This window comes from Schistocerca piceifrons, chromosome 6, assembly GCF_021461385.2.
Source record: "Schistocerca piceifrons isolate TAMUIC-IGC-003096 chromosome 6, iqSchPice1.1, whole genome shotgun sequence".
Taxonomy (NCBI): domain Eukaryota; kingdom Metazoa; phylum Arthropoda; class Insecta; order Orthoptera; family Acrididae; genus Schistocerca; species Schistocerca piceifrons.
Genome location: NC_060143.1, coordinates 593,170,107 through 593,185,941, shown reverse-complemented (window position 1 = coordinate 593,185,941; position 15,835 = coordinate 593,170,107). Strand labels below are relative to the sequence as shown.

The 15,835-nt window shown below is 48.8% G+C and overlaps 1 protein-coding gene across 1 annotated transcript in view; it reads right to left on the bottom strand.

Annotated features, from left to right (window-relative positions):
- Window positions 1-15,316, bottom strand: part of LOC124803479 (translation initiation factor IF-2-like) — a 74,060-nt gene extending 58,744 nt beyond the window's left edge. The window contains exons 1-2 of the mRNA XM_047264671.1: window positions 15,222-15,316; window positions 4,553-4,739 (exon numbers count right to left, since the gene is read on the bottom strand). Of these exons, the coding sequence (XP_047120627.1) occupies window positions 4,553-4,739; window positions 15,222-15,316 (282 nt within the window). The remainder of the gene's footprint in view (window positions 1-4,552; window positions 4,740-15,221) is intronic.
- Between the last annotated feature and the right edge of the window lie 519 nt (window positions 15,317-15,835).

Genomic DNA, 15,835 nt, shown 5'->3' with positions numbered 1-15,835 from the left:
TCAACATAAATGTAAAGTATTGTGTGCAAAACGGAAAAATAGCCGTTGTTGTTTGATTACACATTTGCAGAACACTGGAAGCAGTCACAGCCTTAAAAAAACTAGGATTACATGTATAGAGCGGTTTAAATGAAACCAGCTCATGCAATTAATCGCTCATCTGACCAGTACTCGGGCGTCCCTAGTCAGTCTGGGATCAGTACGAGACAGGATTGATAGAGGGAACAGAGCATATCCAGAGAAGTGCAGCGCGCTGCGTGACAGACTCATTTACTGGGCGCGGAAGCGCGGCGCACTGGCTCGGCCGGCCGCAGCGGCGGGCGCTGCAAGAGGGGCGGCCCGCGTCGCGCCGTGGCTGTGGCCTGCGGTTAAAGCTTCAGAGTGTAAGAGTCGATCAGTATATTGTTTCCTCCTGCGTATATCTCGTGAGAAGACCACGACGATAAAATCAGAGAGGTTCTAGCCCACACGGAGCATTACCAGCAATCGTTCCTTCCGCAAACGAATTGCGAGTGGAACGGAAAAGCTGGAAAGTGGCAGTAGTACACAAAGTACCCTCCACCGTCCACTGCACATCGCAGGGTGGCTGGATTCGCGGAGTATATATAGAGACGTAGATACGGTATGTGAATGTTCCACTATTTGAATGTACACTGAAGAGCCAAAGAAACCGGTACCCCTGCCTAATATTCGTGTAGGGACCCTGCGAACACGCAAAAGCGCCGCGACACGATGTGGCATGTACTCGACTCATGTCTGAAGTAGTGCAGGAGAGAACTGACACCACGAATTCTGCAGGGCTGTCCATAAATCCGTAAGAGGGGGTGGAGATCTCTTCTAAACAGCACGTTCCGAGGCATCCCAGATATCCTCAATAATGTTCATGTCTGGGAAGTTTGGTGGCCAGCGGAATTGTTTAATCTCAGAAGAATATTCCTGGAGCCACACTGTAGCAATTCTCGACGTGTGGGATGTCGCAATGTCCGGCTGGAATTGCCCAAGTCCGTCGCAATACGCAATGGACATGAATGGGTGCAGGATGGCTGCTTACGTGTCATCTGTCAGAGTCGCATCTGGACGTATAAGGGGTCCCATATCATTCCAACTGTACACGCCACAGACCATTACAGAGATTTCACCAGCTTGAACCGTCCCCTGCTGACATGCGGGGTCCATGGATTCGTGAGGTTGTCTCCACACCCGTACACGTCCATCCGTTCGATACAATTTGAAACGAGACTCGTCCGACCCGGCAACATGTTTCCAGTCATCAACAGTCCAATGTCGGTGTTTACGGGCCAAGGCGGGGTGTAAAGCTTTGTGTCGTGCAGTCATCAATGATACACGAGTGGGCCTTTGGCTCCGAAGCCCATATCGATTATCTTTCGTTGAATGGTTCGCACGCTGACACTTGTTGATGGCCCAGCAATGAAATCTGCAGCAATTTGGGGAAAGATTGCACTTCTGGCACGTTGAACGATTCTCTTCAGTCGTCGTTGGTCCCTTTCTTGCAGGCTCTTTTTCCGGGCGTAGGATGACGGAGATTTGACGTTTTGCCGGATTCCTGATATTCGCGGTACACTCGTGAAATGGTTGTACGGGAAAATCCGCACTTCATCGCTCCCTCGGAGGTGATGTATCCCATCGCTCTTGCGCCGACTATAACACCATGTTCAAACTCACTTAAATCTCGATAACCTGCCATTGTAGTAGCAGTAAGCGAACTAACAAATGCTTGTCTTACATAGGCATTGCCGTGTGCAGCGCCATATTCTGCCTGTTTAAATACCTCTGTATTTAAAAACGCGTGCCTGTACCAATCTGGTTGGTGCTTCAGTGTATAATTTTTAGTGTTTACGTATATTTTAATTCGTTTGGCTGCAGAGCATGATATTTTTCCCGCTTCGGGACTCTCTCTGTCAGTATAGGGAGAGGGTTTATTTATTTATTTATTTATTGCTAAATTATAGACCTGACACCTGTTGTTTTAAAACAGGTCGTACATCTTATAGTTTTGGTTTTCTTGTTTTTGCAGTTTTCTTTTGTTTTACTTACATTTACAAGGACTAATACCTTTCAAAATATCAATAATTTAAGGTTGAAATGTAAATAAAATGTTGTTTTTTTTAAACCAATGTAAAAAGATGGTAGGCTTAGGAGAGATCTGTTAGTAGGATCACCGAATGTGACTGACGGTGAATACCTCGTAATGGTTTCTTCGAGCCGTTAACCGCCAGTCGCGCGCACGCACACACACACACACGCACACACACACACACACACACACACACACACACACAAATGGTTATTAATAGAGAAATAGTTTTGCTTATCCTATGTATTAACTATACGTGCCGATCCGTGTACAGCATTTGGTGATTTCTTGGCTAGATCGCGAGCACCTTACGCTTATTTACTGTCACATCTCGGCTTCCTCCTCCTGTTCCTCCTCATTGTCACTCTTTTCGCTGTCACTGTGGGTATCGCTGTCGACAGACTGGGAATTGTTGTTACGTTGCACACAGGCCTGTCTGTTATGTCGTGTCCGCATGTACTCTTAGCGTATTGTTTTTGAAATACTGTTTGTCAGTGCGTTTAATTGTGCCCAGTGTTCTTCGTCTCTTGTTGCTGTGTATGTATCTACGTCTGTTTCTGTCTAGTCTAAGTGCAGCGTATGTCTGTTGTTCGTGAATTGCCCGCAGAAAAAGACAGTGTGTTCTGGGGAACCTCCTTTCCCGCACGTGCATGTAGGGGTCTGCTTCAGACTCACGCGGTTTAAGTGCGTGGGATAAGGTCCGCAGCCGGTTGAGAAATCTACCATACCGCGGCTGGGATCGATATGTCTCATTCTGAACCGCTCCCTTATGCCAGGGAGGAAGTAGTGCAGCCTACGTGCCTTACCACTTACATCCCACTCACCTTGCCACGTATCGAAACGGAAACTTTTAAGGTAACGTATCGTCTCTGTCGGCACGACAGTTATTGCGTGTACCTTATCTAGTCTCCCCACCTTTAACCAGTTCCTTGGAGCTGTGTATTTGATCTTGATATCTATGGGGCATAGCCCGAGCAAGACACACAGTGCATCCGCAGAGGTGGTGCTGAAGGCTCGAGATAGCCTAAGTAGGACACTTCTCTGCCCTCGTCCGACCGATGCTTTGTCGGTGACGAGGTTCAGTCTATGTTACCACGTACTACCTGCGAAGTTGAGTAGTTATTCGAAGAGCGTACAATGGTACGTCTGTATGGCTGGTAGAGGTAATCTGTATTGTTTTGAATTTAGAGCCGGCCGAAGTGGCCGTGCGGTTAAAGGCGCTGCAGTCTGGACCCCAAGACCGCTACGGTCGCAGGTTCGAATCCTGCCTCGGGCATGGATGTTTGTGATGTCCTTAGGTTAGTTAGGTTTAACTAGTTCTAAGTTCTAGGGGACTAATGACCTCAGCAGTTGAGTCCCATAGTGCTCAGAGCCATTTGAACCATTTTTTTGAATTTAGCCTCACCAGTTTGTGTAGTGATTCTTCAATTTCTCCAGGCGTATTTTATGACGAAATAAATCTCGGGTGAACAGCCTGGTACGAGTGTGCAAGGACACAATATTTCGGCAATCGACCACATTGCCATCATCAGGTGCGCTGATGTACTGATCTCGATATGTATGGGGGTTCGTCGGCGCACCTGACGATGGCAACGTGGTCGATTGCCGAAATATTGTGTCCTTGCACACTCGTACCGGGCTGTTCACCCGAGATTTATTTCGTCAGTTTGTGTAGTATTTTTTCTGCTTTGTCTGTCGGTATCCTTATGTGTTCGTGCAAATTCAATTTTTCATCGTCGTGTACCCCAAGATAGCGCGTGTCGTGTGCTCGTTTAATGTTTGTGTCCCCAATTTTAACACAGTTAAAAATAGGGCGAGGGGTACGGAACAGCCGTAAAGGGAAATAAAGAAGACACGTGTTGTGGAGACGGAGGGAGGTAGGCGCAAGGGTCAAGGGAGTGTTCGGCTGGCGGCAGAAAACCTGCCGAGAAAACTTGAAAAAGCTCAATATTACATCGAGACACGTCACGTCGCGAAGGGTAGCTGAAATCACGGGACTAACAACTGGAGCAGAGCGCACAAGGAAGCCGTACCTCCGGCGCCTCGTTCTGGAGTGGATCCAATATAGACGTAGAGCAGAGGCGCAGTCATTCACGTGGACCAACGACGACTCAGGGGGGGCAGAGGGCAGCAGCAGCGGGCTGTGCAGCTGGCAGCGGAGGGCGCCGTGCCGCGCGTGTGTGTGGGAGGAGGGCGGGAGGCGGGAGGCAGGAGGCAGGGGGGAGGTGAGCCGAGCCACCGCCAGCCCGGGGCCGCCCGCCCGCCTTTTACGGCGTTTTTTGTGCCCTCCGCTCGTATCACTCTCACAATAAATTCATTTCTCCCTAATTTATGGAGGTGCCGCGCTACACGCGCAGTCTGCCGTCAGTCGGAAATGGAAAGCAGTTAAATCCGTTTTATACACCCACCTGGAATGACACTCGAGAATTAGAGTAATTTATTAATTCGTATATTTGCTTGCGCTAAATTAAATCGGAGCCGCGCGTCGGCGCGAGACGGGGGGTGCGGGGCGGGGCGGGGCGGGGCGCAGTGCAGTGGGGACCCCAGCCCGGCAGCCCGGCAGTAGCCCGGCGGCCCTGCGGCCGGCCTGGCCGCGGCAGCACCCACCACCCACACTCCCGGCGGCGGCGCCCTGCTCTGCGTGCTGCTCGCAACGGCAAGGTGCGCTCTTGTTGCTGCTGTCGTCTCCAGTCCAAAGACCGGTCTGATGCAGTTCTCCGTGCTACTCCAGCCTGTGAAAGCCTCTTCATTTGCGAGTTACTACTGCAACCTACGTCCTTCTGAATCTGCTTACCGTATTCATCTCTCGGTTTCCCTCTACTTTTTTTACTCCCCACGCTTTACTACGAAATTGGTGATCCCTCGATGCCTCAGAACGTGTCCTGCCAACCATTCCCTTCTTCTAGTCAAGTTGTGCCACAAACTCCTCCTCCCCAATTCTATTCAATACCTCCTCATTAGTCACGTGATCTGCCCGCATAATCTTCAGCGTGGTCGCGGCGCTCGCCGTGTCCGTCGCTCGCACCACCACAGTTTGGGAGGCAGGAATCCAGCTGAGAAATCGTTTGTGGGCGTCAATGCCCTAATAAAGCAGTTATCGGGGCAGCAATAAGTGTCACTCTGCAATGAGGAATATTACTTTCGACTTTCTTTTGACACCTATTTACTCGTGTACCGTACGGTTAGAATCAAACGTTCCCTACGTGAGACGTTACAACACGGAAACTAATTACCGTACGAGTAGCACATTTGGTACCGTTAATCTGCAGAGTACGGTGTCCACGATCTCCAAGCGTCACAGCGCCACGGTCCAGTTCCAACTACGGACGCCAGTCACGCGTTCGTTCACCGTGATTTATAGTCACAGCCGGCCGCTGGTGGCCGAGCGGTTCTGGCGCTACAGTCCGGAACCGCGCGACCGCTACGGTCGCAGGTTCGAATCCTGCCTCGGGCATGGATGTGTGTGTTGTCCTTAGGTTATTTAGGTTTAAGTAGTTCTAAGTTCTAGGGGACTTATGACCTCAGCAGTTGAGTCCCATAGTGCTCAGAGCCATTTATAGTCTCACACAATTTACCAGTCGCAGTGCACTTGTCGACGTGTCAACGTCAGCTTTGACAAAAGGAGCAGGGCATTATTTGTGAAGGTTTATTACCAAAACAACAGTAGTGCTGCAGCTGCACTTGGAGAATATCGCCGGCTGAAAGTATTACGGAAGGGCCCTCTTTCTTCACGTGCTGTGCGAAGCACGATGAAGATGGTTGAATCAACTGGAGAACTGGGCGCCGCTCCGGGAAGAGGCCGACGACCGGCCGGTTGATGGAAGTCGCTGCTGCTACGGCAGACAACGCTGCGCGCAATTACCGATCGTCAGGCAGTGCACGTGCTGTGCCACGACACTTGAACGTCACCTGGTCGACTGCACGGAAGGTGCTTCGAACCATTCTCTAATGGTATCCGTACAAGATCCGTATCGTACAGCAGCTTGCACCACAGGACGCACAACGACGTGTTGACTTCGCTGTCCATTTCCTCTCAACGAGCGAAGTTGACGAGGGCTGGTCCTGGACCACCCTGTGGGCAGACGAAGCTCATTTTTCTGTGACGGGTGAGGTGAACACACAGAATCGCCTAATATAAAGATCTTCACCTCCAATCACTGTTTATGAAGTTCCTCTCTACGGTGTGGCTTCACGGCTGCGTTCATCATCGGCCCATTCTCTTTTGAACAGGTTGGCACTCGAGAAACAATACGTGCAGCGCGACAGGCCAGCCTCACTGCGATACCCAGCTCCAGCATGTCTACAGGAGACAGACACTGAACTCAACACTTTTCGTGCAAGAAGGGGCCCCACCGAACATCGCTCGTCAAGGTCACCTGTTTCTCCGAAACACATTTGCAAACGATCCAAGTATCAGCGGATTGTTTCCAAATACTTGGCCAGCACGGTCACCTCATATCGCTCCCTGTGATTTCTGGTTGTGGGGCTACCTGAACCACAGGGTTCACCAGGGGAACATTCACACACGTGCTGATCTGAAACGCTGCATATGAAGAGAGGTAGCCATCATACGTACGGAAATGCTTCGTTGTGTTGTGCAGAATCCAGTCCTGCGCTTTCAGACTCTCCCTGACGCTGATGGTCTCCGTATACAGCCCCTTTTGTAGCAGTAATGGTACCGGTGCATTAAAACTGTCTCAGTTGGACTGATTCTGCACTATTCGCCAAGCCCTTGACATTAATCCTACCAAGTTTTGTCCTCGTACGGCATTTAGATTCCGTGTCGTATCTTGTTAAATAGGGGAAGTTTAATTATAACCACCTTGTATACGAGTCAGATGCACATAAGCTGTATGACACTCCTGCTCGCGTTAACTTGCAAGTAGCACTGATATTCCTGCAACTGGAGACTCACCTAGTAGACAAAAAAAAGCTAATATAATTTTTCTTGTAGTTTGTTTTGAGGCGAAACTTTACGCCATTGCGCGGAACCAGTCTCATTCAGTGACTGCCTCAATAAGAATTCGTTGTGTTTACAGGGGATTCTATTTCATGTCGACAACCTGCGAAGGCACAAATTTTTCTGTTTTCTGTATGCATAGGCCTGTACTATCCCGTGGGCGATGGAGCAGATGAGGTGAATTTGATTTAGTAAATTGCTTATCTGACTGATTCTCTAAGGGCAATTCAGATGATCCAGTGAATGTGTTCAGCAGGATCCACTCACTCCCTCCTTCGCCTTCGCATACAAAACTAAGAGATATTGTGCCAGGCAGCGATTAATTTTAGCCGCACCCCCGAGGCAATTTTTTCAGAACTCAGTGGATCAAGTCGGCAGCGGAGAAGTAACAGAGTACACTCAGTCGCAACCTAACTTTCATTTGCTGCTGCGCCGCTACCGGTCAACGTGACAGTGCGGCCTACGAGTCTCATGAGCTGGGCGATGGGCGTGTGTGTGTGTGTGTGTGTGTGTGTGTGTGTGTGTGTGTGTGTGTGTGTTTGTCTGTACGGTATACCCAAGATAAGCTGAGTTTCATTGTTCGCTGAATAAATGAAAATGGCACTTTTATGGCTTCTATCTCTTCCTCTGTTGAAGGGAGGAGTCTTTGACCAGATCTGGTAGCATGGAGACGCCTCATGTTGTGTGTCACAGCGAGAAATAAATAGCGTAACAAGTGTTTGAAATGAGGGTCCTTATAATGGGCTGTCACGAAATCGTGTTATTCTGTTTTGTAATTTATGCCATAACTGCTGATCATAGTCTTCCACTTTCACATTAACGTGAGGCAATTCATTTCTCCTCTCGGACACTTATTTTCACAGTAAATCAGAGTAACCAAATAATTTTGGGTCTCGCAACAAGACGATGTAGCTTTTTAGTGATTAAATTATAAAAAGCGTAGAAAAATATCAAATATTTTATTGGTTACGTGTTGTATTTAGAAGCGTATTTATTTATTACGTACGTATATAAGACTAGCGACTTCTTTTTCAGTCACTATTATGTACAATACGGATGGCAAAATGTGACTCGAGAGTATTACAGACAGTCTGTCCCCACAGCAGTGTCACGTGAGGTGGAGAGGAGATGAGGGAGGAGCCGCGGCATTAGGAGACCAGAGGGGGGGAGGGAGGCGTTCTTCTCTTCATCTTCACCAATCAGCCGCTACGGTACAAAGAGCACACGAAGTTGACGTTTCGTGAAGACGTCTTACTGAGGCGTTCCTGTTCAAACCTGTTGCTTATTTCTAGTAATGAATACGAACGTAGACCAATCCAGTTGTAATACAATTTAATGAGTAAGAGGCAAAGGACATTTAAAGCTTTTACTAAACAACTAACTTCGTGTCTCGTGTCACATAGAGTTCTGTTTTTTCTCTTAGTGAAGTCAGTAGTAAGTGACCCTGTTGGGTGCCAAATATCTTCGTCGTTAAATGATTTATTAATTAACACTAGATACACTTTCACCGAGCAGCTATAGCGCAACTGTCTGAAAGGCAGCAGCAGAAAACATGACGTCACAGCCACAAAGACTACAGACTTGTCCCGATATCTATCGATAAGTTACACTAGAACGGAGGCAGACGGTAGTAACGATTGTTTATATTAAATCATATGGTTCACTGTTTTGATTGTAAGAAATTACGTTTTAAATATTTGGATTTCGAACAGTATTTCGTAAAAAAAGATTTCTTCTTGTAACTTTTATAACAAGTTTTCAAAAATTGGAGCTTGTGGTTTTTGTGATCCTTATGGCTGGCGGGGCGGGGCGGGGGGGGGGGGGGGGGGGCGATAGTATTGTTGAAGAGGTGCTTACCGGCAGCTAAGATTTTAGAAATTAAGCACTGATGCCAGGTACGAGGGCACATAGGAATCTGGCAAAGTGAACCGGTGCACGGCGGGTCAGTCGAGGCGTACAACAAACACCTGTGTGTGGCGTCACGCCGACGGCAGGGTGGTGTCACGTCGGGAGTTGGAATTAGATGCAGGTGCAGCAGGAGAGAGGCGGGCAGAGGCTGCTGGCCGGCCGTGGCGCGTCAGAGGCCGGCGTCGCCGCGTCTGTCACGGTGTACAACGGCGCACCCGCTGCGCTCGCAGAGCTCGACTTGGTTTCGTTCTGATTCAGACTCGGCGGCCGGCCGGAGTGACCGAGCGCTTCTATGCGCTTCAGTCCCGAACCGCGCACCTCTACGGTCGCAGGTTCTAATACTGCCTCGGGCATGGGTGTGTGTGATGTCCTTACGTTAGTTAGGTTTAAGTAGTTCTAGGGGACTGATGACCTCAGATGTCAAGTCACATAGTGCTCAGAGCTCAGTCTGAAAGACTGGACGCCGCGGAACGAAATACGACATCAAAATATTTTGAAATCCATTTCAAACGGTGTCATTCGCACAGGCCGTGAATGGAACGTGTTCGAACAGAACGTCAGCCCCCAGAGTTCCCGGGGAGAATGTTTTGACTCTGGGCCACTGGTGGCGGCAGCAGCGCGGTGTCATTACTGCACGCACGTCCAGTCTTCTTCGGCCCGCAACATACGAGCGGTCTATTTGGCCCGCGACCCTTCCTGTTGTAACAGTATTTATTATATGGAGTAAACAGAATCTTGGTTTCAGATTCAGAAATACGTGAATGTTTAGTTCGTTCGTCTGAAGAAGATTCTAGATTGCTTGAGAGCCAACAGTTTGTAGATGTGGATGGGCAGAGAATTCGTCTAGCATTCAGTTGGCGACATGTCGGGTGACTGGAAACGGTCAGACAGTAAGGGTTCGATGGTTCGGAACGTGGCCGCTACCGTCTGTACGATATTACTGTACTCGGCGTCTCGACGTACTGTTACGCCCTTTTATGTACGTATTTATGTATGTTCTATACAGTGACTTCGTTACAAGTCTCTTCGGACTGTCACGGCCCGCATTAAAGGGTTCACTCGCGGCTGTGTGTGTGTGTGTGGAGGGGCTGCGAGAAGCCACCGTGGAGGAAATCAGTTGCCGCTGCTGCGTGCAGGGAAAAGAATACCGGAAAGGAACTGGCAGAATCGGAGGCTTCCCGGTAGAATACATCTGAGGCATCTGCGGTTGGTTAAACAACATTCACTCAACCTGGCTAGCGGCACAGGTGAACGAGGCTGCGCGCAATACATTGTTCCAAATGGTCACCGCAGTGATCACACAAACATGAGACAAGTCATCATCATTACATACGAGACTAACTTCAGTACACTGCAAGTGGCTGTGCCGGCGAGAAACTGACATTCTCTAGAGTTTTTTCATTTCACGCTTTGGGACAGGTATCAGCTGACACCTGCCGAGCAGTTCTGCGTTATCCACCGACTACTCGACGAAAGGATAATATAAAAATAATCCTGCAGCGACCTGTCAACAGTATCGTACAAGACACAGTTGCGCCGCAAGTATCTGCATCCACGGTGAAGTTTTGTTTTGTTGACACTCGACTGTGGTCCAAAACTTAGCTCTGAACAGTGCTGGCGATATCATCAGGGGCTGTAAGTACTCTGATAGCCTCTCGAAATTTAAAGGCAATCAAAATTATATTAACAGTATATTTTAATATTAAAATGGCTCTGAGCACTATGGGACTCAACTGCTGAGGTCATCAGTCCCCTAGAACTTAGAACTAGTTAAACCTAACTAACCTAAGGACATCACAAACATCCATGCCCGAGGCAGGATTCGAACCTGCGACCGTAGTGGTCTTGCGGTTCCAGACTGCAGCGCCTTTAACCGCACGGCCACTTCGGCCGGCTTTTAATATTACAACATTTTTGTAAACACATCGGAAATTATTTGCAAATGATAAGCAGTATATGTCAAAAATTGAATGTTAACCTCAATTTTTTTTTTCCTATTCAGCATTATTGCTAACTAACCGACGCATGTGTGAAACGCTGTCATTACTGACTCCTCATTTTTGGTTGACGAAGTAGCAATTGTTTCCTCATAATGGTCACAGAGGAGAAATTAAGAGTTTGCATGTCTGACGAGGCGTTTCTGTTTGACGTGAGTTCGTGTGGTAGTCCCGGTTTTTCGACAGATCGAGTGCGGATGTTCCATTCTTTTCGACTACTTTTTTTTTCTTCTGGCATTTTTTGTCTCGTTGTCGTTTGAACGCTGTTGGTTTGTCGACGGAGGACTCTGCTCACCTAATAATCGTCAATCAGATCACGAAGTAAAATTTCAGCCCGAAGCGTTCCTAACAAGTATTAGGACTCGGTTAGGCAGCAGTGAGTGTTGCTTTGCGTCAGTGTCCAGCACACGCCGCCACACGCAAACGAACGAGCCGGTGGCCACGTCCCAGCTGTAGTGGGCCGTACTGGCCGTCAACGCGCCGCACAACTGTAGTGGAAGTCGGGACGCTTGTCGTCTGTCAAACCTCAAACTGGCGCACCGTTCGAAATTTTACACGACCTCCCGCCCTCCTTGGCCACCGACTTAGTCAGTCTCATTATTGTCGTTGTTGTTGTTGTTGTTGCACATAGGAATTGTAAAAGTGACGTTTTTGTAAATTTTACTTCAAAATTTACAAAATTTTAATAGCGTTAAGGTCACAATCGAATTGTTTTGTTTTTTCTAGCATTCTTACCACGAGAGTATTGCGCTTGTAAGGGTTAAGTTTACATCGGAGTGAGAACGTAATTAATTTTTGGATAACGCTAACCGAAGTCTTTTTTTTTCACTACCGTCACGGGAAAGTTTAAATTACTAATCTTAACTAAACCAAAAATTTGAAAAATCTGACCGGCCAAGCTGGTGGCGTTAGACGGCGAGAGGATATTGGAAGTCTCCTGTGCCGCGCGCCCGCCGTAGCTTACTTGGCTTTTGTGGGGCAATCTGGGCTGTTTCGGCGTACGACAGCCGCCAGTGGCCTGACCCACAGCGGCCGCCCCGAGTCCCTCTGTGTCGCCGCGGTACACAGCTAGTGTTCGCACGCCGCACAGCGCGGTTCGGCACGCCGGAGTCGGACTCGCCGAGGAGCGGCGGGAGCGACCGAGCGAGTGCAGCCCAGCTGCAGCTGCGCCGAACCTCCCCCTGCCCTCCCCCCCCGCAGCCGCTGGCTGAGGCGAGGTGCGGTGCGGCTCGGGACGAGGTGTCGTGACACGGTGAGCCAAAAGCAACGTAAACAGCTGACACAATTTTCAACAAAAATTCCTCTTATTAACAGTGAAACTGTCAGCTGCATGTAACGGAAAAAGTGCAGGAATTTTTTTAGGTTATTTCGTGTCTAGAAAGAAAACAAAACGTATTGGATAAAGTAAAAAAGTGCCAATTATGGCATCCTGCACAGCAAGCTCCCGATTATCCGAGTGCGGATTTTCTATGCGTAGTTCGTGGTTGCAAATTCCCGTTACAAACTTCTAGGACATGTAGAGGGTAGCAAGTACACAACATTTTGAATAGGAACCCGTGTCCGGAATCGTATCGTTTTCGTCCTACGACAGTTTCAGTTCAGATGTGTACCTCGTCAACGTCTGCTTAGGGGAAGAGAAACGTCTCAGAGTTCCCTGTCGTGGTATGCAACAGGGTAGACACGATGACGTGTACTACGTCAAACGATCCCCAGATGTCACTTATTGTCCGCTTTGCTGTGAGACCGAGTCAACACCTGTCCATCACCGATAGAGGGAACACGGTGCATTATACGTTTGCGGAATACACAGACGTGCTCCTTGTGTACGGGGAAGCTGGAGGTAATGGAAGAGCTGCTAGTCGGATGTATCGCGAATGTTTTTCACACCGTCACACTGCATCACACAAACTGTTAGCCCAAGTTACACAACAGCTACGAGAAACGGGTACCTTCACCGTGATGAGGCAGGACTGTGATGCTCCACGGCGACGCCGCACTCCATAATTTGAAGAAGGCGTACTGCGTCGCGTTGAAGATGGCCCGTCAACGAGTTCGCGAACAATTGCGCGTGCAATGGCTGCTAGTCACAGTACCGTCTTGGACTTCGTGCACGAGCAAGAATTACATCCGTACCACTTACAGAGGGTACACGCTGCGGGTCTAGCAGACTTTCCACAACGCGTCGCCTTCTGCGCACGGTTCCTGCACCGTTGCATCGGCGCGCCCCTCTTTCCACGTAGAGTTCTCTTCTGAAATGAGAGTAGGTTCACAAGGGATTGTGTTCCGAATGCTGGAAATAGCCATGTGTGGGCGAACGAAAACCTCAAGCAAAGCATGTTCAGTTTCAAGACATGTTTGGCATTAACGTGTGGGCAGGTATTCTGGACGGTCACGTGATTGGACCACATCTCCTTTCACCCAAGCTCACGGGTCCCGCATACTTAGTCTTCCTACGACACGTACTGGACCCGTTCTTGGAAGCTGTGCCACGCAATGTCCGTCAGAAAACGTGGTTTCAGCATGATGGAGCACTACCTCACTTTTCGCTGGCTGTCCGGAGACATTTCAGTAGACGGTATGGTGATAGATGGATAGGCCGTGATTGTCCAATCGCGTGGCCGCCACGATCGTCGGATTCATCCCCTATGGACTGCATCTTGTGGGGTCGTATGAAGAGACAGAGGAAGATCTGCTGGCACGAGTTCTGGTCGTTGCACAAGACATTGAAGAGACACCAGGTGGGACGGAGAGAGTGTACCAGAACATGCTTGGGACGTATAATGTGTGTAACACCGTCGGCAGTCGCCACATCGAGCCGCTGTTGTGATGCATCGGTACGTTGCGTGTGGTGCCGTAGTTGCTGGGTTCTTGTTGTTGTAGACTAATGTAAACCATAAGGTGTAAGTTGTAATGCAAATGCGTAGGTAATAACTGGACGAGTCAGTATTCTTTTCAAATGCATTGCAACAGAGGACTGAGTGAGACGTACGTACCCTCTGTAAGTGAGCAAAGCGAGTCGCGGAACAGCACTCGCCTCTGACGGCCGGGGACAATGCTGTCGGACTGATCTTATCGGTTTGCTATGATGCAAGTGTCTCTTGGTGGATTTAGGACAGCGGGCCATAAGGGTAAAGCCTCTGCAACACACCTCCTCCAGAAAGTTAAAACGTGTGAAATACACTGTTTAAATAGCAGCTGTTTGAAGTCCAGGTTATTTCCTAGTACGACAACATTCGTGTCTGTTCCACTCACCTGACCTCAGTAACTGAATATCGCTTCTACTTCCTCTGACTTCCTATGACGTTACAATGGAGCCAGACCAGCATTCATTTTCGCTCAAGTCCCGGACAAGAGTCTCTGAAATGCATTGAGATGTTGTTGGTGTCTGCAGGACAAAATTAGTTTGGCTGTACCGTTGTTCTGACTCTGCACAAAACGAGAACTAACGTCAGAAAAAAAAGGAAAAGTGGACTGTTATTTCCAAAAAGTGGCCAGAAGAAAGTGATACATAACACAGTGTATTGTAAAGCTAATTTTATATATAAGTTATCTGTTTTCAGCAGGTACAGCGTTCGTAAAGCAATGAACTTTCTAAGTGATACGCACACGTATCGTAAATATAGTAGATAGCAGTTTCCGGTAAGAACATGTGTATTTTGGATTATCAGGATTTTTTTCTGTTATCCATGTTTTTCGATTATTGGTTCAGTCCCCGGTCCGCATTAATGCGGACATTCGAGAGTTGGCTGTCGAGAAAATAAATGTTGAGGTGTTGAAGTGACTGGACTGCAGTTTGTAATACAGTGAGTGTGTCGAGCGAGGCTACGGTATGTGTCCAGACCAGTCCCCATCGCGAAGGAAGTGAGCCTAATGAAAATCATCCTTTAATTCTGATCACAGATTCCAATAGAATTCCAAGTAAATACTGGGACCGCTCAGTTAATTAACTGACAAGTTATCAATCTTAATTACCCATTTAACATTACTAAACTAATTTTCCCAGGTCCGCAGTCACTTCCGAAGATTTGTCTACAAAAGGATCATCGATTGGAGGGGATACAGAAAATTCCCAAGATGGCGGAGTCGAGCTCGAGTTTCTGACCGTCATTTCCAATCGTCGCTGAAGCCATGCGGTGGCGGAGACACACAAAGTTTGCCGCGTTCTGGGAATCCGCCACTTTTTGTGCCACCAAACTTGAAGACTGGAATCCCGTCACTCCATTTGGCAAGATAGGTTGACTGCAAGGATCTTTTCGTATACCGAGGAGGTGCACTGTGTTTCGGCGACAGTGTCTTGAAGTACCCGGAGAGCAACTCTCCAGCACATTCCGTCGCAGCTTCTAAAGGTGTCGACATGGCGAGCTGATCGTGCAGCTTTTACCTCCTTTTGTGGCACGCGTTGTTTTCCATTACCAATCGACAGCCTCGTGGTAGCCGCCTGTGAGCCGCTCGCGACGTTCAGAACTACGAAGCACGCCGCTGCTACGGCGGCCGCGGCTCTGCCGTCGAGGTGGCGGCGCTGCAGGCGGGCGGCGGGCGCTACCTGCGTGTGGCGTGTGGCGGGACTCCTGCTGCTGCGGCCGCGTTCTCCTGACGTTCGACTGACTCGTGCCGAGTCATTTTACGCTCTCTCTAGGCCCTGTTCTTCATACTGCAGACATCACTGCTTGTGTGAATTTTTGTCCTTTGGACTTGTCCTACAGCGGTTAGGCAAAACAGCGTGAACAGTGACAGTGAAGGTGCGTGTCCCCCTGGACAGTGCGTGTTCAGTACGGACTAGACATCAGTGCAGGTTGTTTACTACGAATCGGGTACGATTCCTATTTCCATTCCGAGGCCGAGGTCGACGTGCAGTGAAAGACCTAACAGAGTTCC